The following is a 23,096-nucleotide window of genomic DNA, read 5'->3' as shown; positions in this document are numbered from 1 at the left end:
TGTATGTGTTGTGTAAGACTTAAGTGGTCCACTTCCTCACCAGACATTCTTTGCTAACTTAGTAAGTACCAGCTGTTTCCCTTTTATTGACCTTGTTATCAGTGTTTCCTTAGAAACACCGGTGGATGACTTCAAGACAAGAAAGTGCAGCCTTAGATCAGGTTCTTAAATAATTAGAGTTACTTTTTCTTCTTGTCCAGGTGGTGGGATATCCAGCTATGCAGACAACCCTAGTGGTGCAGCAAAGAGTCTCGAGAAGTGCTTGGAACAAGCTTTGACATATATCCCCAAATTCAGACACCATCAAACTCCACTCTGTTTGGGAGCGACTGCAGGCATGAGGCTCCTGAGGTTAGTTGTAGTGGTTAATAATTCATCACAAACTTCACCAGTGATTAATATCTGTATTGAAATGAATTCCGAAAGTCTTACAATTGTTTCATTTAACCAATGTTTTGATAGCATCACCAATGCCACAAAGTCCCAGCGTGTAATGAAGGAAGTGGAAAACAAACTGCAGTCCTACCCTTTCAAATTCAAAGAGTCAATCATTCTGAGCGGGCAGGCAGAGGGGGTATTTGGCTGGGTCACTGTTAACTACTTACTGGAAAACTTTGTCAAGGTAAGTGCTGTCTCTTTGATGAATTTCTGCTTTTTCTGTTAACATGCAAGGCAGCTGAATAGCAGAGTGCACTGCCTCACAAACTCATGAAACGTATGAAAGTTTTTGGTTTTTTATACTCTGTGCAACAATTTTAGGATATGACTAGAACTGAATGGGTCAATGTCTCTAAACATAAACTTAAATAGTAGCTTCTGATTAAAAGATTAATTTATAATCACATAGATTTTTTTTTATTGTTATTGTTATTATTTGTTTTGGACATAGCCCATATTTATATATACATTGAACAAAAATATAAACGCAACACTTTTGTTTTTGCTCCCATTTTCCATGAGCTGAACTTAAAGATCTGAAACATTTTCTGCATATACAAATGACCCATTACTATCAAATATTGTTCACAAATCTGTCTAAATCTGTGTTAGTGAGAACCTTTCATTTGCCGAGATAATCCATCCCACCTCACAGGTGTGGCATGTCAAGGTGCTGATTAGACAGCATGAATATTGCACTTAGACTGCCCACAATAAAAGGCCACTCTGAAATACGTAGTTTGATCACACAGCACAATGCTACAGATGTCGCAGCTTTTGAGGGTGCGTGCAATTGGCATGCTGACTGCAGGAATGTCTACCAGAACTGTTGCCTGTGAAATGAATGTTCATTTCTCTGCCATAAGCCATCTTCAAAGGTGTTTCAGAGAATTTGGCAGTACATCCAACCGGCCTCACAACCGCAGACCACATGTAACCACACCAGCCTAGGACCTCCACGTCCTGCATGTTCACCTGCAGGATGGTCCACCAGGTGGAGACCAGCCACCCAGACAGCTGCAGCAACAATCAGTTTGCATAACCAAAGAATTTCTGCCAAAACTGTCAGAAACCATCTCAGGGAAGCTCATCTGCATGCTCCTGGTCCTCATCGGGGTCTGGACCTGACTGCAGTTTGTCACTGTAACCAACTTGGAGTGGGCAAATGCTTACATTCGATGGTGTCTGGCACGTTGGAGAGGTGTTCTGTTGACAGATGTTTTTAATGTTCAGGGCAGATGGCAGACAGCTTGTGTTGCATCATGTGGATGAACAGTTGACGTCAACATTGTGGATTGAGTGGCCCACGGTGGCGGTGGGGTTATGGACAATGAACACGAGTGCATTTTATTGTTGGCATTTTGAATGCACAGAGATAGCGTGTGAGTCTTGCTATTTATCCATGACCATAACCTCATGTTACAGCATGAAAATGCACGTCCCCATATTGCAAGGATCTGTACACAATACCTTGAAAGCTGAAAACATCCCAGTTCTTGCATGGCCAGCATACTCACCAGACATGTCACCCATTGAGCATGTTTGGGACGCTGGGCTCGGCGTATATGACAGCATGTTCCAGTTCCTGCCAAAATTCAGCAACTTTGTACAAGTATTGAAGAGGAGTGGACCAACATTCCACAGCCCACAATCAACAACCTGATCAACTCTATGCCCATTGTACACCATTTGCCTCACAAGGTGCAACATATCTCCATTAGATGTGTTGCACCGTGCGAGGCAAATGGTGGCCGCACCAGATACTGACTGGTTTTGCGACATCTGTAGCATTGTGCTGTTTGATCAAATTGCATATTTCAGAGTGGCCTTTTATTGTGGGCAGTGTAAGGCACACCTGTGCAATATTCATGCTGTCTAATCAGCATCTTGACATGCCACACCTGTGAGGTGGGATGGATTATCTCGGCAAACGAAAGGTTCTCACTAACACAGATTTAGACAGATTTGTGAACAATATTAGATAGTAATGGGTCCTTTGTGTATGTAGAAAATATTTCAGATCTTTAAGTTCAGCTCATGAAAAATGGGAGCAAAAACAAAAGTGTTGCGTTTATATTTTTGTTCAGTGTAAAACCAATGTCAGGTGTGGGGTGAGAATGTGAGGACCGAAGTGGAGGCAGGGTGCATTTAACAAAAGGCTTTCATCAAAATGACAAAAAAAAAGACAAATCACAAAAATAAATAGAAACTGAAACGTACTAAACAGAGAAGAAACATTCCAAATAGGAAATACTGTAGCAGGCTTACACAGGGAGATCAAAGAAGAGACACACTGACAGAGAACTGCAGCAAACAGACAATATATACAGACAAGGGTAATTGGGCAGGATAGAAACACCAGAGAACACAGCTGAAACTCATCGAGGAAATGACACTGGGGAAGGTAAACTGGACACTTTGCATGCAAGACAAAGATTGCCAATTGTCAAGAGATTTATTCTAAAGACACTTCTTCAGCTAAGAGTCTAAGGGTAGAAACACACACAGACGCTGTGTTTTTCACTTGTATACAAGGGCGGTCACAGAACGCTCACACCAGAGTGGGGGCCCTGTGATCAGCGCCCTGTTACCGCTCTGGTCTTTATTTATATACAAAGCAATACAACAGTGAATACGTCTATTCATAGGCAGAGGAATGTTAGTGCGTAGGGAGTGAAGATAAGAGTGGTTCAGGTGTATGTGTGTGTGTTGTGAGATTCAGAAGGAAGCAGCCCCTCTTCTTGTTAGAGAGCGCAGATAAAAGTGTCCAGCTCTCCTCTTCCTGCTTGTTCAGCTATTATCGCTGTGAGAAAGAATTTATAAAACAGTCGTGTAGTGGACAACAGTCTAAGTCATCAAAAGGTCAACATACAGTATTCTATCATATGCAAACTTATATCATTAAAAGCTTATACTGACTACTAAGTACAATTTTCCATTGACACCAATAAAACAAGAAATCACCAACACTGAAACAAGGACTCAACATGCGAACTTGACAGAGATAAAATGGTAAACCACCACAAAGACAAAACTGACTTAACATGGAAAACACTAAAGACCAAACACAGAGGTGAGACTAAGGACTGGATGGAAATGCTAAAGGAAACTAATAAACCTAAAGTCATTTATGACAACACTACAGACGTGAAATAATACAGGGGTCAGAAAACTAATAAGCACACTGAAACCAAAATATAATTCATAATTCAAAACCATATACCGTACTGTGCAAAAGTCTTAAACCACGGACAACTGCCCTTTCTTTTGAAGGCCTTTAAAGTTTTTAAGCCACTTAACACTGACCTATGAACCATTCAAGCATTAAATATATATAACTCACCAGTGTTGTGCCTACATAGACAGTTTTAAGCACTTCTTTAAGCATTTTGTTACTAGCAGCTTTTCACAAAAAACAAACTTTGTTCCTATTATTTGTTTAAAACTGGTATGGCAAATACCATAATAACACAGTTTGACATGCACAAAATGTTATTACTGCACCAGCAAAGTAATTCCCAAAGAACCTGGCATAAACCAATAAAATAATGCAATTTAATTCCGTTCCATTTATTTCTATAGCACCAAATCAAAACATTTGCCTCAATGCGTTGTAAAGTTGTAAGGTCAAGATGTGTTAGGAGTGTGTTGTTAACAATATCTGAGGATACTAAAGACTAAAGTAGTGGTATGCCTAAAAACCTATTTATATAGCAGATGAATAGTATCTGAAAGTGATGTACTTAAGAAATACAAAGAAACTGACCATAACTATAACAGAGAAGGAATGGGTTAGTATCTGTGAAATACAACACAGTACAACGAATTCGACGTTGTGGAGGGAATTTTGCTGGAAAAATTGGATGTGTTTTTTCATTACACCCAAAATTAAAAGTAAACAGATCTCAAGTCCACCGAAATGTTGGAGACTGTGTGGAGAAACAGAAGCCGATTACTCACATATATTTTGGAAGTGCATAAAAATAAAAAAGTATTGGGAAGACCTTAAAATGACCATGGATAATATTCTGGGTTATGCACTCCCAAACACCTGTCAAGTGATGTACCTTGGAAACATAAAGGAACTGGTATAAAAGGAGGACATGTGTCTAGTAAAAATAATCCTAGCTGCAACAAAGAAAGCAATCACAAAGAACTGGTTACACCCAGACCCTCCCACTCAACAAGATTGGATTAGGATTGTAGAAGGTATCTCAGAAATTACATTCAATATTAGACTGATGGGGTGTAAGTATGATAGACAATGGAGGAAGTGGAAAACATTTAAAAACACGACATAAACACGACATAAAAAGAGATTTGCATGTGATAGAAGGTGGAATAAGAAATGTAAACTCCAGACTGTTTGTTTGTTTGTAATTTTCTTTACTGTATTGTTAGGGTGGCTGTAGCTCAGGTGGCAGAGCAGGTCAGCCACTAATCAAAAGGTCGGTGGTTCGATCCCAGGCTGCATCCTGGCTGCATGCCAAATATCCTTGGGCAAGATACTAACCCCATGTTTGCCTACTGGTGGTGGTCAGAGGGCCCGGTGGCGCCTGTGTCCGGCAGCCTCGCCTCTGTCAGTGCACCCCAGGGCAGCTGTGGCTACAATGTAGCTTGCTATCGCCAGTGTGTGTGAATGACTGAATGTAGTGTAAAGCGCTTTGGGGTCCTATGGACCAGAAAAGCGCTATACAAATGCAGGCCATTTACCATTTTTAAGAAGCACCAAAAACACGACATAAAAAGAGATTTGCATGTGATAGAAGGTGGAAAAAGAAATGTAAACTCCAGACTGTTTGTTTGTTTGTAATTTTCTTTACTGTATTGTTTTCAATACTAACTAAAGCTAATAAAAATTAAAGTTGCAAAAAAGAAATACAAAGCAGTAGTAATATACCTGTAGCTTTTTTGCCCCCCACCCCACCCCTCACCCCCACCCCCACCCCACCACCCTGCGCGTCCATGTGAGTGCATGTACGCGTGTGTGTCCCCTGTAGCCTGCAGCTTTGCTCGTGCATGTGAGTTCAGGGGTCATATGAGTTTACATGTGTTTAATAGCGTTTTATTTAATGAAACCATTATGTGTTTTACTTAAACTGTTTTTAAGGATTGTATAGGTCTCAGCGCTCTGTTATTTAGACATAGATGATTTAATTTAGCTAGTTTAGAGGTATTTCACTTTTCTTTTGTGCTCTGAAACACAAACAGAGTGCCACAAATAACAGGTATCCCTTTAGAAATAAACTTTTCTTGTGATACTTCTAAAAAACACATATTCACACATAGCCACACTAGCACTGTATCACCCCCCAATGTTCCTTTAATGCAACTAGCCCTATAATTATCTACTAGTCACAAACACACTGCAACAGTAAGACTCAATGATTACACATAGATGATTTAACTGCTTTAGGAGCATTTTACTTTTCTTTAGCGCTCCGAAAAGACACAGAGGCTAATAGTTTTTTAAACAGAGTACCACAAACAACATGTATTCCGTTAGAAATAAACTTTTCTTGTGATACTTCTAAAAATACATATCCCCACACAGCATTTAATTTAACTGCTTTAGGGGTATTTCACTTTTCTTTAGCGCTCTGAAAGACACAGAGGCTAATAGTTTTTAAATAGAGCATCTGAAGCATCGTTAAAGTGTCACTTCAGTAACGTTGACTCATGTTTTTAATAGATGACTTTAAAACACCGTGCTAGCAGCGTCCAAGCGTTTTGTCGCCCCCCCCCTTTTCATACCGCGCCCCCCCTGCAATGGCTCTGCGCCCCCCCTAGGGGGCGGGCCCCACACTTTGGGAAGGTCTGGACTAAACCATTACACACAAAACTTCAAAAACCTAAAGAGTGTGTGAGACTGCTAGCTGTGTCGTTCAGCAATAAACTCATCTACAAATGTGTTAGTAAAGAGTGACTTGTACTTCTGTCCCATTAAACAATGGTTTAAGAAATTTCACTGCAAACTATAAAAGGAATCTGAATTTAAATAGAACATAGTAGTGATGGATTAAGTGCAGGAAACACTAGTATAAGGTGTCTATGGAACAAATCTCCTTCAACGTTCAAAATGACCAAAGTGAGGACTACAAGCGTTTCTCTCAGTTGGTTGTGTTTAGGGAAAAAGCAGCTAAATACACTGAGACTGCTCCACATTGTTAGCGAGTTAACTCTGGATATCTGTAGGTTTTGTCAAACTTGGTGTGAACAAAAGCAGAAAAACAGTAAAAGATGCAGACAGTGAAAGTCTGGTTTATTTCATGAACACAATGAAAGATTTTACAGTCCACAGAGCAAAGTAGCATATATGATAAATAGATGCACATAACACGACCTGTGAGAAGTAAAACTCATTGTCTTTGTCACGGCGAGTAGAGTGAGCCATGTAGAAATAGTAAGGAGGATCTAAACGCAGGCAGTCATGAAGGTGTGAAGGTGATTTATTGAATACGCGGCACAGGGAAGAAATGGCAAACGGAGACAAACTAACCTATACTGGGAACAACTAAACTTACAGAGCAGAAACCAGAACACGAACATGAAAGAGGGCGAGCAGTGGCAGACGACGGTTGATAGCAGGGATAACACACAGAAGGAGCACGGTGGATATACAGACGGACCAGCAACTACAATGACAGAAGACGCGACTTAAATACACACAGAGAAACACAGGGAGATTACACACAGGTGGGGGACACAGCTGGGAGTAATCAACAAGATGAGACACAGGTAAAACTGAACACACTCACATGAGACGCAGACCTTCACAATAAAACAGGAAACAAGAAACCACCACACAAAGACGCAGACTCGACACTGAGAGACAGACAAAAAATGACACATGGAACTAGACCTATACTAAGCAGACACGACCGAAGAACAAATCCTTAAACATGAACAAACAGAAACATGGAACTCTAATAATACTCTATCATTGATAGGTTTGTAGCTTAAACCTATTCGCTGGAACGTTGAAGACAATGTAATTACACAGCAAGCAAGACACGAGTAGGCAAGTTCTTTATGTTTCACGTGCACGGGAGAGAACTGGACAGGCGCCGTTCCTTCGCTTGACCCCAGTTGCTCTTGTCCGCTCTCCCGTAACACTGCTCTTTTATTGTGGTTACATGAATATGCATAGGTTCATTAACATATGACCTCTTTACATAGGTATACATGTGAACAAAGAATACCTTGTGTGTGTGTGTGTGTGTGTGTGTGTGTGTGTGTGTATGTGTGTGTGTGGGGTCAAACTGTGACCCCAGGAAGACTCCCCAGAGCCGTCCATCTAAACAAAAGGCTCTTAGACTCAAACAGATATACGTGTGTTTGCTATACCATATATCAGCAAGAGAAGATACGACCTCTCCTAGGAGGTGTGTGATCTATGCCAGAACACTCTGAAGAGGAGTGAACGCACTCCCCTCTTCATGCTACACAGAGTTGTTACAGACTTCCTAGGATGAGACATTCTTTCAATCTACAAATGATTATATACTTCTAAGCATATATGAGTAAATATTTCTAAGCATAAATGACAATCAACAATACAAATCTAACAATCATCATCATAATCATCACCACCACCACCAGTATACAGGAATAATCCATCATACAAAACCAAAACATAACAACTCCAAAATGCTGGGTCAAACCAACCCAAAACCGTGACAGTCTTACCACATGTTATATTCTGTAAACTTAAAATAAACCGCTGAAATTAGAGTTTAGTGTTTTAAAGTCATCTATTAAAAACATGAGTCAACGTTACTGAAGTGACACTTTAACGATGCTTCATATCACAGCGTTTATGATGATAAAACATGTTCTCTCATTAGTAGATGTCTGAGCTGTCACTTGTCATGAAAATGTCCAGAGCCAGGGTTCAAGCTTCCTCTTCAATTACCATTGATCATTAATAGGGCCCACAATAGATTTGTCACATCATCCCCATAAACAACATGCTTTTATAGAAGTCATTGTGACACAAATATTTGGATTCTTGTTTCACAATGTGCATGAACTCAAAATCTTTGGAGTTTCATACCTATAAAGTATCGCAAAGAATACATTTATACCATTGTATGAGCTACACTTCTTGTAAAAAAAAAAAAAACTGATTGGAAATGCGTTTGAGAAAAGCTCCCGCTGTGACCTTCCTTCTGTGAGGGCACCCACACACACACACACACACACACACACACACACACAGACACAGAGAGCGAGAGAGGGGGAGATCATTAATACAAAGGATTGGAGCCGTTTTTGGGGATTTTCACTTGTTGTTGGCTTTAATATGAACAGTCACATAAAATTCATTCCAATTTTTTGCCTTTGCTTGAATTAAGATGTTTCTTTAAATCTACAACACCTTCCTTTTCAAAAAGTTTACTGACATAGTAAAGAAGTAGCTAGGGAACTCAGTAAGTATGAGCAACAATAGCTTAAGGACACATTCTCCAATAAAGAGGATTTCATCATCTACAGTTCGTCAAAAAGTGCCGTATTAAAAACAATTCAGCAGACCCTCAGAGTGCGGATACAAACTGTTTTCAGCTATAGAGGTAGAGGTACGATTCATGTACTTATCAACATACAGTTCAGAGGCTTGCATTAGAGTGCATTGGTGGTTGGGTAGCTTTTATTTAGCATGGTTATACCATTGTGAAATTAGCTATATAAATGTGCTCAAGAGTCTATCATATGTTTGTCATGCAACTAAAAATTCGAAAATATATTTTTTTAAATCAGTAACTTTGCAAATTTAGAGTAATTGTTTTCGGACAACATATGTGTCACATTTTAAACAGGGTTTGAATGATCAGCAGTGACATACAGACATTTATGCGCTGGGTATAACAGACATGCTTACCGTGTGAAAGGCCCACTGATGTCTTGGAGCAGAGAAACACGCTGTATTGTTGCTTTTCTCTATTGTATAAGCAACACCCGACCGTCAGAAACGCTCTGTGCCGGTAGCAAAGTCGGCTCCAACGCACATCCAGGCATCTGTGTGAAAGAAAGGTGTCGCTGCGGCTAGGCTCTCAGGATAGTCAGGCTTTTATTTATATTTGCGGCATTCTGGTGCGTTAAAACTAGCAGCCTCTGTGTCCCGCTTGGATCATCATTCAGAAAATTCAGATATTTAAATAAAATGATGAATCGGCTAGTGATGTGAAGCCACTTAGATCCGTAAAATGAGGTTTGATTAAATTAACCTCTTATGAACAGTGATGAATTCTACCTCTCTGTTGATGTGTTCCAAACAAACAATGTTTTCTACATGTCCAAACTGTGTGCTAACTACCTCACACCGCTGTGTCTGGGAAAAATAAAAAGTTAAAACGATATACCTTGCGGCAGTTGTGAAGTGCTGAGGGAAAATACTGTGTGTCTGATGGGGTGTTTTTATATAGGTGGATTTGGTTTCAGTTGGCCTCTGAGATGCAGATATAAAGAGCAGGTTGTAAAGAAAAAAGGTGGAAAAACTATGGAGGTTCGGTTAGTTAGTAGGAGGTGTAATTATCAGATAAAGGAGCAGTTTGTAAAGAAAAAAGGTGGAAACTATGGAACTACAGTTAGGATGTATGTGCTGGGATGCTCTTGATAAGGAAGCCTCTTTTATCGTTTTATGACTTTTTTTGCTGACTGTTGGGACCCTACCTGTAACCCCCTCTGTCTAATCATCAAGTCTTACTGTTGCAGTGTGTGACTAGTAGATAATTATAGGGCTAGTTGCATTAAAGGAACATCGGGGGGTTGATACAGTGCTAGTGTGGCTAGGTGTGAATATGTGTTTTTTAGAAGTATCACAAGAAAAGTTTATTTCTAAAGGAATACATGTTGTTTGTGGTGCTCTATTTAAAAACTATTAGCCTCTGTGTCTTTTCGGAGCGCTAAAGAAATGTGAAATGCCCCTATACTAGTTAAATTAAATCATCTATGTCTAAATAACAGAGCGCTGAGACCTATACAATCCTTAAAAACAGTTTAATTAAAACACATAATGGTTTCATTAAATAAAACGCTATTAAACACATGTAAACTCATATGACCCCTGAACTCACATGCACGAGCAAAGCTGCAGGCTACAGGGGGACACGCACGCGTACATGCACTCACATGGACGCGCAGGGTGGTGGGGTGGGGGTGAGGGGTGTGGGGGCAAAAAACTACAGGTATATTACTACTCAAAGCCATTACAAGCCATTCTTAAAGAAGGGTAACGGGGAAAAAAGATGAGGTGTGTCACATTGCACAAGATCTGCAATGAAAAATAGGGGCAACAGGTCTGATGGAGTAATCAATCAAAATTTGAAATTTCTAGAAACGGACTAATAACAGCCATCACATAAAGAAGAGTTCTTATATTGTCCTTTTATTGTTTTATTCTCTATTGTCCTATTCCTGAAGACTACTTACAGAAATTACAAAAAAGCTATCCTAAGAGATTTCAGGCTGTACTGATGATTAAAGATCCTAGCAGTTAGCCTATATATGTTTCAGTAAATCGCTTCACCTATTTTCCAAGTTAGATATTTATTAGTTAAACTGACTTATTAACTAATAATTTTAGTTGTATTTAGCTGAGTAACTTGTTTGTGACTGTTAACTTACTTACAGTGAGTATTATTAACAACATAATGAAAACTGAGTTCAGGATCTAGTTAATATTTTTAATTAAGCACCATGTTAGAAATGTGATGGATTGACTGTTGTACATGAAGATGCCAAGTGCTGGAAGCGTCCCAGTTGAAAGTTACATGTAGGTATTTTATGACGCATGAGTTGCATGTTTAGGTGGGGATGTGGCCATCTTTTCCATTTACAAGTGAAGCCAAACAGCTATTTTAGATTGCAAGATGCATCCTTGTATGAGTGTTGAACTGGGATTCTCTACCTCCCTCCAACACTTAAGTTCAGTCAAGTTCAGTTAATTCAATTCATGCATTCATTATAAGAACTGCTTCTTTTGCAGTTACAAAAAAGGGGAATGCTTCCACTCACAACAGTCTGCCATTTCGGACACAAAATCAAGGAGTTTTTAATTGTTAAATTCAGCACAATTTGCAGGAAATGCATTTCATTTAAATATTCAAAAATGTTATGGTCTACAAGAGAAACTCCTACACATACATATAAAATTAGTACAGCCCCGGGTACACTATTCAGCTTGAACTGTGCCTCTTTAGTAAAAGACAGTACTTTACAGTACTTTTTCTTAATGACCAGAAGGATTATGGTCCATTAGTAAATCTACTCCCTAATGTTGGGTAAGAATAAGTGTACATCAAGTGTGAGATGAATACTGTAACTTTAACAGTTATTAAAGAACGGATACCATTACCACAAGGGTGGATACTGGAACAGTTTCTTGGTTTAGGACACAAACATTTACACACAAAATATACCCGAGGCTAATTGTAATGAGAAATTTTACACAGTGGTGACACTACATCAAATATTATGGGAATATTCTAGAAATATATTAGTGTCCATAATCTAGAAAAAATGAATTCCTATGCCACTTTAGCTCTATAGCACTATAGCTATTCCACTGGAATCCACTGGACTTACTGGTAGCTGCTGGGAGCATAGAAATACACTGGTAATTGACTAAGTGATGCTATTACTGCAACATGGTTGCATGACTAAATTTCTCTTACAGTTTTAGAGCATTCGAGTATGTTATTGGCAGTGATGGGAATAACGGCGTTACAAGTAACGGCGTTACTTTTTTCAGTAATGAGTCATCTAACTAATTACTATTCCTATCGTTACAACACCGTTACCGTTACTAACAAGAAAATGCGGTGCGGTCGCGTTACTATTTTTCAACAAACAGCCGGTTGAAGCTGTCTTCAGCTTACCGCATCTTATATCAGTTGCACGGAAGTAGCTGTCTACATAAGTAATCTGGGCGCTACAGCTTTAAGCAGCTGCGCGCGCTCCCGTGGATGGTAGTCACTTTCTGCCCGACGAACACTTTTTGGCACAACACCTGGAGCTAAGGGGACAAAACAATCGCATGAGTGCTGCTGTTTGACTGAGGAAGAATAAAGTAGTCGTGGTAAGCCAATCATATGACCACTTCAAGATGACAAAGCAACAAGGTGATATATACCAGTTTTTAAATTGTGTTGATAGGCCACGTAAAACCAGAGTCATGATAAACAATATATACGCGTGTTTTTTTTCCTGAATAGTTTCATCACGTTTACTGTCTAAGGACAGCGCTAGCAAGCACTCTCTGCTTATGAGCAAAAAACCAAAACAAAAAAACAAACAAAAAAAACCCCTGCCCTTTTGTGTTGGTGGAAAAATGTCGACCAATCAAAAAATGATATGGCAACATGACATTTGGTTGTTTAGGAAGAGTGGGAAGTTTTATGAGTGACGGCGAGAGAGAGAGAAAGAAAGACAGCAGAAAAAGAGAGAGAGCGAGTTTTGAGATGTGAGAGATTTGTGACGTTTGGCGTGTTTGGAGTGTGTAGTTAATGTGTTGTCTTGCGTAGTTAGTGTGTAGTGTTGTGGATAGTTTTGTGTTGTGTGTCAGAACAATCAGGTTACTGCTGTCTCCAGGTAGAGAACAGGAGTGATACACCTGCTGCTGTCAGACCTGCAGGAATCAGGCTGTGATGTTCTCCTTTATAGTGGACAGAAATATTTGGAGTGGCACAAATAATTTGTGTGGCCTCTTATTGAATGTAGAACAGCTGATTGTTCTGTAAATAGTTTGAAATGGTTATTTAAAAAAAGGGGTAAAAGGTAAATGGCTGCAAATAACTTTGTTGTTTGCAAAACTTGTGCATATGATTTTAAAATTGACAATTTATATTTGCATTTAAAGTTATGAAATATGATTCATTAAACATGTTTGTGGTTGTAAAAAAATATAACTTTTTTTCTACTCTGATTTTATGTTTTTTGTCTGATTTTAGATCAATTGTGTTAATACAGTATGTCAAAATGAAAACATAACTGTAAATTCAGACATGTGAGGTTGTGCTGAAAAGGATGATACCAAACAAGGCAAAGTAAATAGTTTTTAAAGGTGAAATGTAGAGGGAAAATCAAAAGTAGTGAAAAATGGCCAATTCTACCCTGGACCCCACAGGGTTAAACATTTTTTTAAAGTAACGCAATAGTTACTTTTCAAGTAATTAATTACTTTTAGAATCTTGTAACTCAGTTACTAACTCAGTTACTTTTTTGAAGAAGTAACTAGTAACTATAATTAATTACTTTTTCAAAGTAACTTGCCCAACACTGGTTATTGGTTGATTCTAAGTGATTCTAATTCCAATGTGGCGTCATGTCCTTTTTTATTACCCAGTATGGTTTTGTAGGTCACTGGATGAATCCAGGCAGAGAGACAATTGGAGCTTTGGATTTAGGAGGAGCATCTACCCAGATTACTTTTGAGACCTCTGAAAAGGTGGAGAATAAAAGTAACACAATGGAGTTGAAGCTTTTTGGAAAAACCTACAGACTATACACCCAGAGCTTCCTGTGTTACGGCCAAGACCAGTATTTAAGGAAACTGCTGGCTCATCTCATTAAGGTACTGTTCAACAAGTTAAAAGACTCTAACTGTTAATGGCAACCATTTCAATTGTAATCATCCCTGTTATAATGATTCTGTATCTTCTTAACAACTGAGAAGTTCAGATAGCAAGACCATATAAAACAGCATATGTAAACATGTTATTGTCTTGCTGCAGTCCTACTAAACAAAAAGGATGTTTGAAACACATCTCCATTAAACTTACTAAATAGATTAAGTTCACATTTGTTACATTTTGGGATCATATTGTTACATTCTTGCTAAGAGAGAGATGAAAGCTTGCCATAAAGATTGAACAGGAGAACTGCTAGCTTGTTAACCAAATTAAATTACCAGTCTTTACCAGTTTTAGGAAAATCAGAGTTGTTGCTACGAGGAACCTTAGAACAATGCAGTATCTGTGTTATGGATGGCTTTTATATGGTGAAATGATCTTTGTAAAAAAAATTATTAAAAAATGTTTTCTAATAAAATTTTAATCTTCTAACTTTAAGGATAACTATCAAAACAGCACAGTGTTCCACCCCTGCTATCCAAAGCAGTTCACCGAAAGTGTCATCCTGGGGAAGGACGTCTTTGATTCTCCGTGTACTGTGGACTCCAAACCAGACAAGATTGACCTGAAACTGAATGTAAAAGTTGTGGGCACAGGAGACTACCAAAACTGCTTAGAGAATGTAAAGAAGATGTTCTCCTTTGAGAATTGCAAATACTCCAAGTGCTCCTTTAATGGAGTCTTTCAGCCCAGCTTGAGAGGAAGATTCATGGTGAGAGGCTTTTAGATGTTGTCTAAAATATCCTATATTGAGGCAAAAAAGCATAGAAGCATAACGTAGACTCATTTGCTACGTTATGTATGCTCTTCACTGAATGAGCACTAATTTTTGCTTTCTGATATCCTTTCTTCTTTACACACACACACACACACACACACGCACCCACACACACTCCCACATACATTGATTGATTGATGATTGAAAATACTCCTAAACACTAAAAATGGAATGCATTACAGGCATTTGTATCAGGACCTAATGGATTGTACTAATGCTTCCTTCGTGGTTACAGGTCACATTTTTAATTCTGTCTTCAAAAACAGATGGGGGATACTTAACCTTCATCCATTGCACTATTCTTTCTTCTCCACAGGCATTCTCTGCTTTCTACTTCACTCACAAATACATCTCTACCCTCACCAACATGGATATGACGTCTCCTAATCAAACTGCAGAGGCTGTCCAGCGCGTCTGCAGCATGAGCATCTCTGAGGTACTGTCCATAAAGACTTTGAGACGTGTTGATCCTCACCATGTTACTCTAAGGCTCTAAAGTGACTGTTGACATATATCTACATATATTATCTATTATATATCTATCAATATCTCTGTTTCTGCACTTGTTTTTTATGAGTGCTTGATGTTTGTTGTATATTTCCGGCTTTGACAACTCAATTTCTCTCTGGGATTGATAAAATCTCTCTGATTCCGATGAGCTTTAAATAACATAATACAAAACCTCACACATTGTATTTTTACTTATAGATGACGAATAGGACAAAGCAGGATAAGAAATACATGAAGAATGTCTGTGCTGTCTCCAATTTCGTCCAGGTGCTCTTAACACAGGGCTACCATTTTGATGAGGTTTTCCTTCCTTCTATTTCTTTTGAAAAAAAGGTGAGAGGTGAAACGAAATGATTTGCTGGAATTTAGAAACTGATAGAATCCACAATATGATGTGATATCACTGCACCTCTTCTTGTGTTTCTGTAGGCCGGAGGAGCATCTGTAGGCTGGGCTTTGGGTTACATGCTAAACCTCACCAATCTAGTTCCAGCCGAAAATCCTGTAGTGATGAAGGCCCTGCCCATAGGGCCCTGGAAAGGCATCCTCTTCTTCTCCATCATCCTTATCTTCTTTGCACTGGGATACCTTCTCTTTGTCTACAGAAAAACAAAGGCTAATGAAGGAATGGTTTGAGAGCAAGGATAGCCAAGTTGAAGTAAATTTCTCTCAGGCAAAAAACCTTCAGTAAACACCTTTTTAATTTTGGCTTTTTATATTATGTAGCGAAAATCATTTTTAAAGTAAAGCTTACAAGTTTTGCTTTAGATTCACAAATTTCAGTAAATGTTCAGCTTACTCATGTCAGTGTGCACAAAATCCAAAATAAATGGGATTGTTTTTTAAATGTTCCAGACTCAATGTGCAATACAATACCACTTGTGATTAACTTGTCATTATTTAGCACTTTTCTAGTTTGAATGAGCACTGCAAGTAGCTTTTACTACAAGCTATAGTACATAACCCATTCACACACACATTCAGGCAGTCTATGAATGCATTTTCTATCACACACTCATACTATCTCTGAACAAATCAGGGACAACTTAAGGTTCAATATAGAACTGTGGCATACATACTCTAAGACACCACTAACAGCTAATGTGTCATTCAAAATAGCCATGTGCCTAACTGAAGGCTTTTGAAGACTGATGTGTTATCCATCCATCCATCCATTCGCTTCCGCTTATCCTTTTCAGGGTCGCGGGGGGCGCTGGAGCCTATCCCAGCTGTCATAGGGCGAGAGGCGGGGTACACCCTGGACAGGTCGCCAGTCTGTCCCACGGCCAACACACAGGGACAGACAATCATTCACACCTAGTGACAATTTCGATTATCCAATTAACCTATCCCCACAAGCTGCATGTCTTTGGACGGTGGGAGGAAGCCGGAGTGCCCGGAGGGAACCCACGCAAACACGGGGAGAACATGCAAACTCCACACAGAAAGACCCTGGCCTGATGGTGGAATTGAACTCAGGACCTTCTTGCTGTGCGGCAACAGTGCTAACCACCGTGCCACCGACTGATGTGTTATGTTTAAATTTAAAAAAAAAAAGTTGTTAGTTGTTTTGATGGAGTAAATCTTTTCGAATATGTTCAAACTTTTTTGTATGAGTCTGCAAACGTACTTTTTGATCTCTAGTTAAGCATTTTAAAATGGCTTTATATGAGACTTTAAATAAAACTTTAAATGTATTTTTCCGAGGTAATTATACTTCTACCACGATCTTTGCCACAATTGAATCCTCCCATGTATTTCAATTGAGAAGTTTGTGAGTACGGCGAATTTACGGTGGAGCAAAGGGAGTTTGAAATAGAGCAGACAGCGTCAGCTGAGTTCACCGCGAAAAAAAAACCACAGTATGAAAAGCAGAGACAGTAAAACACTTTTTTAACACTCGGTTTTACATCAGCTCTTTGTACGTTATGACTTCGCGCTTCTCCGCAGCTTGCAATCGAACCCCTTGATGCTCGCCCTTTTACCGCAGAGCACGCTGGAACGTTTCATCGCGGATGTTTCTGGCGGAGTGTTTACAAAGTTGCAACACAGGAAGCTCTCAAAAAGGCGAATGTGTTGTTTTCTGCAGAAGGAACTTACTTTTGTTGACTAAACTCCCGTCAGAAGACATCATTTGGACTTAGATCATTTAATTGATGCTTAAACTGAAAGCAAAATGTTCGCGGGGCTGCCTGAGCTTGGTATATCCAACGGAGAGGATCTTAAAGAAACTCTCACTAACTGCACAGAGCCACTGAAAGCCATCGATCAGTTTCAGGTAACACCCAACAGCTTAGTGCCTCGAGTGATAGAGTGTACATTTCGACTAACGGTAAATAAGCGTTCCCGGATTGATAAACAAACGATAACGTATGTTCTTAACCATCCAAAGCTAGTCACCGTTCTCCGTTGTTTCCTACTAAGCTATTTTCATCACTGTTGTAGCAATAAACAACAACAAAACAACACAGATTGCAAAAAGAGAAAGTGGGAGAAATGGTCAATGAAATTTGCTCTCCACTTCAAGTTCATATTTTTGAGCTAATATCCTGCGTTTAAAACTAATCAAAATGCAGGATATTCATCGCCTTCTCACCCTTTATTCCGATCTCTCCCGCTAGATCTGTGAAAGCAGGAGAGAGGATTGGAGATGGCAGACAATCTTTGAGCGTAATCTCACAATGCACAGAACGTGTGCCGTTCTGTTGTGGTGTTCGTTTGTGGTGTGTTTGGAGTGTTTGTTTTTTTTTTTTACCTCCAACTACCAACCTCTGTATATTTTATATATTTTATTTTATTGTTTACTCTATTTAATTTGTAAAATATGTATACACACACACACACACACGTAGAAAAACATATTTAGTATACACATCCAGTAATGCATATACTCTTATATATTGTACATATATTTATTACTTTCAGATTTAGCCATTCTTATATTTTGCTTGTTTTACGTTATTGTATTTTTGCACAACTCTGTTGCTTGTGAAGCTCGCACACAAGAATTTCATTCGCATGTACTGTACCAGTGTACCTGCACATGTGACGTGACAATAAAAGTGATTTGATTTGATTTGAGAGTAGGTGATATAAGTCGACGACAACTTAGAGCTTTAGAGAGTTTGAACTGCTATTTATTGTCTTAAATAGGTAATACAGTTTGAGGACAAAACCATAGACTGTATATGAAAAATGGGCATACTTTTGTCATGTGAAAATGTGAAAAGTGAAACCAGTAATCGTACTATTTGGCGTTTCGGTTTTATATCGGTGCTCAGGAGATAACCCAGACTGAATGGGCCCCATGGAGATGCAGCAAAAAACAGATTCCTGCCCCTGTCGTGATTTGTGCATTTTTTATTTTTGTTTTATTTATTTAGTTATTATTTTTGCATAGAAGAGGTTAAGAGGATTTAGTCCCATTTAAAAAAAAAAAAAAAAAAAAAAAAAAAAAGATATTTAAAAAGACTTGTAGTCAAGTCAATCTTCCTTAAGTATTAGGGATGTCACAGACACTCTTTATGGCAACAGTGGGAAGGAAAAACTTGTTTTTAACAGGAAGGAACATTGTATAGTGGGATTAAGAGTAATGGCTCTACCATATCTAAACCTGCATTCTTTTACATTGCCACCTTGGGGCAATACCTTTGGTTGTATAGACATGTATGGGAAAGCAACCATTAAACTTCTTTGATTTGTGGCCTCAATAGACACTTTACTGGGGGATTCATGGGCTCAGTATCTAGTTTCAGTTTTATTTAATACAGCCTGATATTCATGTTCCATTAGAGTAACTATGGAGGATAAAGCAGGATTTCTTTTACATGTGATTGACTAGTTGGTAAGATATGAGCATGCGGTGTCTCTCGATGGCACTAAACAGCGTGGTTCAGAACGTTGGATTGATAACTAACAGGTGATGTGGCTAACTCCATCTTTTGCACATTTCTGCCCCTGCTGATTTGTAAATTCCAGCTATGTCGCTTGTCCTTAAAATGGCACAGATGTAATAGTCTGGTGCAGTCAAAGAGATGAGCACTATCCATGCAGTGTCCACGAGAGTATGTAATCACTGTCTTATAAGGCCCGTTGCATGTGTAGTTTGTTTCATAGAAGAGTCTGTGTAGGTTCTCAGTCACCCAGGTCATGGTAATCTAGGAGCTTGGAAATAAAAGTTTCTTGAGGATCACCTTTCATCCAAGAAGCCTCTTCAGTTCAGGGAACTACTTCAGAAAACTGAAGAAGCTTTTTGGATGAAAGAATCATGAACAAAACATCTTCAAGAAACTTAAAGAAGTCCAGTGACTGTGAAACACACTGAACCAGTGATTGCCTGCAGTTTAAAACTGACTGGCAGGGATCCACCGAGCAGATCTCACTGATGTCCAGGTCATGAAGAGACTGGCTGTAGTAAAATAAGAAACACATTTTAATAAATGATTGTAAAAGTAGAAAAGTTAAAGTTTATCATCTTGTCCACATCTGCGGTGAATCTTTGAAATAAAATGCTCCAACATTTTTCCCTCCTGGGTCTCTTTTTTTTGTCCTCAGTTTTTTTTTTTTTTTTTTTTTTTTTTGGAGCAAACACATTTGTCCCTCAAGTTTTTCCACTTCTTTGTACATCCCCTCATGTTCCTTCCAATAGCTTCACCAGTCTTTGCTGCCTTGTAATGATGCTTTGTTTATTATTTCCTATATTGAGAAGATCATTGTTATTCTTTCACTGATAAATTAAAAGACTGCAGCCAAAAAGTAGCTAGAAATTTGGAGGAGGAATGAACAGTGCTGAAGTAAGTGTGATTTATAGGGCGGAGAATGTCAAGTTACAACATAGGTAATACCTTAGGTTTTCAGAGGTGTTACAATGTAAACTAAAATATAACATAATTAAAATAGAAATATCCTGTGTTTCTGTTTTTGTCAGTTTGACCAGATTTGCCAGTTCAACTTTCTGCATTAAACGGAGTCTATCTTATCAGAGCTTTAACAATCTTGAACATTTTCAGCTTGGGAACATGCCAAGGCAGTTTTATTATTTCCCCAGATACCAACCATTATGACAGAGCTACAGCAAATCAGTGATTTAATCAAATTCAGATTCACTTGCAACAAATTCAGTAACTGTTTATTTGAGTTTTTCAAGCACCAATCCCCAGCATTCACTGGTAATACTGAGTATTTGTGGCTTTGTCGGGTGTTTCTTTTTGTTTGTTTGTTTGTTTGTTTGGTTGGTTGGTTGGTTGTTTTTTTTTTTGGCATCATGCTAAGCTCAAAATAGTTAGGTTTTTGACTGGTCATCAGGGAAAAAAGGACATTTCCAAAGGCGATGGGAAAAACAAAACAGCCATCATCGAAATTACTTTGGTCAGTGATAACAATTTAAAAAATTTTTTAACAAAACATGACGTATTGATTGGATTTATTTTTTATAAGGGATTTCCCTAAACTTTATAATTCAGATGAATAATAAATGTATGGGGGAATATGAGAATAATTCTTCTACAGACATATATTCCTATTATGCATATAGTCTATGCCCATGTCGTGTAGCTATTTTGCACAGTTAAAGTTGATTTGTTATTCAGCTCTTAGTTCGGTTTCAAATCAAAATATTCAAAATGAAAACATGGTGTATTTCTTTTCCTGACGTGCTTAATTCTTTTTTCTGTTTACATTTTTAGGCAAAGAGTCAATAAACCTACTATGTTATAAGTTTATTCATTTATGCAATTTACATTTCATACTTAATTTAACTTACATTTAATACTTTGTGGACCATTGAAAGCCCATATTATATGAAACATATCATGGAGTATAAAATGTGGTTGGCCATGTTTTACCAGGTGTGTGCCCTTATGAGTAAGCTGACTTTGAATAGAGTAGCTGCACGGCTAGAACTAATTCTTGATGAGTCCTTGACATGTTACATTATTGCAGATGGAAAATGGAATCCTGCTGCCAACGCTTCAGTCTGCTCTTCCTTTTCTCGATCTCCATGGGACACCTCGGCTAGAGTTCCACCAGTCTGTCTTTGATGAGCTTCGAGAAAAGCTGATGGAGCGAGTCGTTGTCATAGCAGAGGGCAAGGAGGAGGACAGGTCTGTGATTGGTTGTTTTTTTTTTTTGTTTTTTTTATTTATTTGTATGCTCCCTGAGGGAACCAGTGTTTGTATGACTTTTTCTTTTTTTTGCTCTTTTCCTCTATCTATAGATACAGGAAGCTTGAAGAGCTGCTTGAAAAGAGCTTCCCACTTGTTAAAATGCCATCTATTCAGCCGGTGGTGATGCAGGTCCTGAAGCATCTACCTAAGGCAAGTATTTCAACCATTATCCGTTTTAGGAATTGATCCTTAGTTGAAAGGATTAATAATTTCATCCTTAATTAATCCTGCATTGAAAATACAAAGCATATGTGGCTAAGGGATTTATTTTAGTTTAAACTTGTAACCATCACCTGGTAGTTGGATCGGGCTCGGATCACTTTCACACCATAAACAAAGCACTCTGGAGTTCATTTGGAACCATACTCAGACCACATCCTCCAAAGAGCCTCGGTGGGAGGGAGGTGGGGGGTGAACCAGAGTTTGATTTAAAGGGATTAAATACCACAGGTGTGAGAATAACCTAAGACATCCTGCATTTGTTTCTTGGCCAACTCTCTTTAACTCCCAAAGAAAAACCACTGTGAGTGTCTACTATTGTCAGACACTAGTACAGCATAGAAATAATCAGCCATCGTGCGAACTGGTGAAGTTAACTAATTTCAGTCTCCAGCATTACCTGATGCTCGCAGTAAGGGGGGGGGGGGTGTTGTAAGCAGTACAGGGCGATCGTGGCTCAAGAGTTTGGAGTCCGCCTTGTAATCGGAAGGTTGCCGGTTCGAGCCCGGTTCGAGCCCAACGACCGAGACTGTCCGGCTCGGACAGTGTCCTTGGGCAAGACACTTCACCTACTGCCTACTGGTGTTGGCCAGAAGGGCCGATGGCGCGATATGGCAGCCTCGCTTCTGTCAGTCTGCCCCAGGGCAGCTGTAGCTACAATTGTAGCTTGCCTCCACCAGTGTGTGAATGTGTGTGTGAATGGGTGGATGACTGGGTATGTAAAGCGCTTTGGGGTCCTTAGGCGGGGCTAGTAAAAGCGCTATACAAATACAGGCCATTTACCATTTACATGAGAAAATATAGTTTTGACAAGAAGCCAAGGATCCATTTTAGGCAGACCTTTTCTTAAGCTTTATTGATTGCTTCTTCCTGCAGGTGCCAGAGAAGAAACTAAAGATGGTGATGGCTGACAAAGAGCTCTACAAGGTGTGTGCAGTAGAGGTAAAAAGGCAGATCTGGCAGGACAATCAGGCTCTGTTTGGGGATGAAGTCTCACCTCTCCTAAAACAGTACATTGTGGAGAAGGAAGCAGCTCTGTTCAGCAGCGACCTCTCCATCCTGCACAATTTCTTCAGCCCTTCTCCAAAAACACGACGCCAAGGCGAGGTGAGTTGCAGAACACAATAACACTGGCTTCAGATTTATTTTAGACTAAACAATGTAACACAATTTTTATTTCCTTAAGCTCCTTTAGCAGACATTACAATCTCGACTTTTCTTGTTTAACAAGAAGGATAGAATAGAATAGAATAGAATAGAATAGAATAGCTCTTTATTGTCATTGGACAGGTATAATAAAATTATGGCCAGCAGCACCTTCAGGTCCAGGTGGTTCTTCCTCAGGACATGGAGGAA

At 39.0% G+C, this 23,096-nt stretch overlaps 2 protein-coding genes and 1 long non-coding RNA gene across 5 annotated transcripts in view; 2 read left to right on the top strand and 1 right to left on the bottom strand.

Moving 5' to 3' along the window:
- LOC100694634 (ectonucleoside triphosphate diphosphohydrolase 2) overlaps positions 1 to 16,206 on the top strand; it is a 23,259-nt gene extending 7,053 nt beyond the window's left edge. For 2 of the 3 annotated variants that reach the window (XM_019365991.2, XM_003455048.5), the window contains exons 3-9: positions 201 to 351; positions 463 to 622; positions 13,784 to 14,011; positions 14,509 to 14,781; positions 15,164 to 15,283; positions 15,556 to 15,690; positions 15,787 to 16,206. In XM_019365991.2, the coding sequence (XP_019221536.1) occupies positions 201 to 351; positions 463 to 622; positions 13,784 to 14,011; positions 14,509 to 14,781; positions 15,164 to 15,283; positions 15,556 to 15,690; positions 15,787 to 15,993 (1,274 nt within the window). In that variant the 3' untranslated portion in view covers positions 15,994 to 16,206. The remainder of the gene's footprint in view (positions 1 to 200; positions 352 to 462; positions 623 to 13,783; positions 14,012 to 14,508; positions 14,782 to 15,163; positions 15,284 to 15,555; positions 15,691 to 15,786) is intronic. The other variant, XM_005472885.4, reaches the window with a different exon arrangement.
- On the bottom strand, positions 15,533 to 17,947 carry LOC112841831 (uncharacterized). The gene is made up of 3 exons (XR_003213222.1): positions 17,458 to 17,947; positions 15,767 to 15,956; positions 15,533 to 15,676 (listed from the first exon to the last, which is right to left on the bottom strand). It is a non-coding gene; the product is annotated as an uncharacterized LOC112841831 (long non-coding RNA).
- Positions 17,496 to 23,096, top strand: part of nelfb (negative elongation factor complex member B) — a 26,486-nt gene continuing 20,885 nt past the window's right edge. The window contains exons 1-4 of the mRNA XM_003455032.5: positions 17,496 to 17,635; positions 21,298 to 21,458; positions 21,572 to 21,671; positions 22,617 to 22,847. Coding sequence (XP_003455080.1) covers positions 17,534 to 17,635; positions 21,298 to 21,458; positions 21,572 to 21,671; positions 22,617 to 22,847 — 594 coding nt within the window. The 5' untranslated portion in view covers positions 17,496 to 17,533. The remainder of the gene's footprint in view (positions 17,636 to 21,297; positions 21,459 to 21,571; positions 21,672 to 22,616; positions 22,848 to 23,096) is intronic.

The sequence above is a fragment of the Oreochromis niloticus genome, linkage group LG12 (assembly GCF_001858045.2).
Source record: "Oreochromis niloticus isolate F11D_XX linkage group LG12, O_niloticus_UMD_NMBU, whole genome shotgun sequence".
NCBI classification, from domain to species: Eukaryota; Metazoa; Chordata; class Actinopteri; order Cichliformes; family Cichlidae; genus Oreochromis; species Oreochromis niloticus.
The sequence above is the reverse complement of the archived record's forward strand: the minus strand, read 5'-3'. Positions and strand labels throughout refer to the sequence as shown.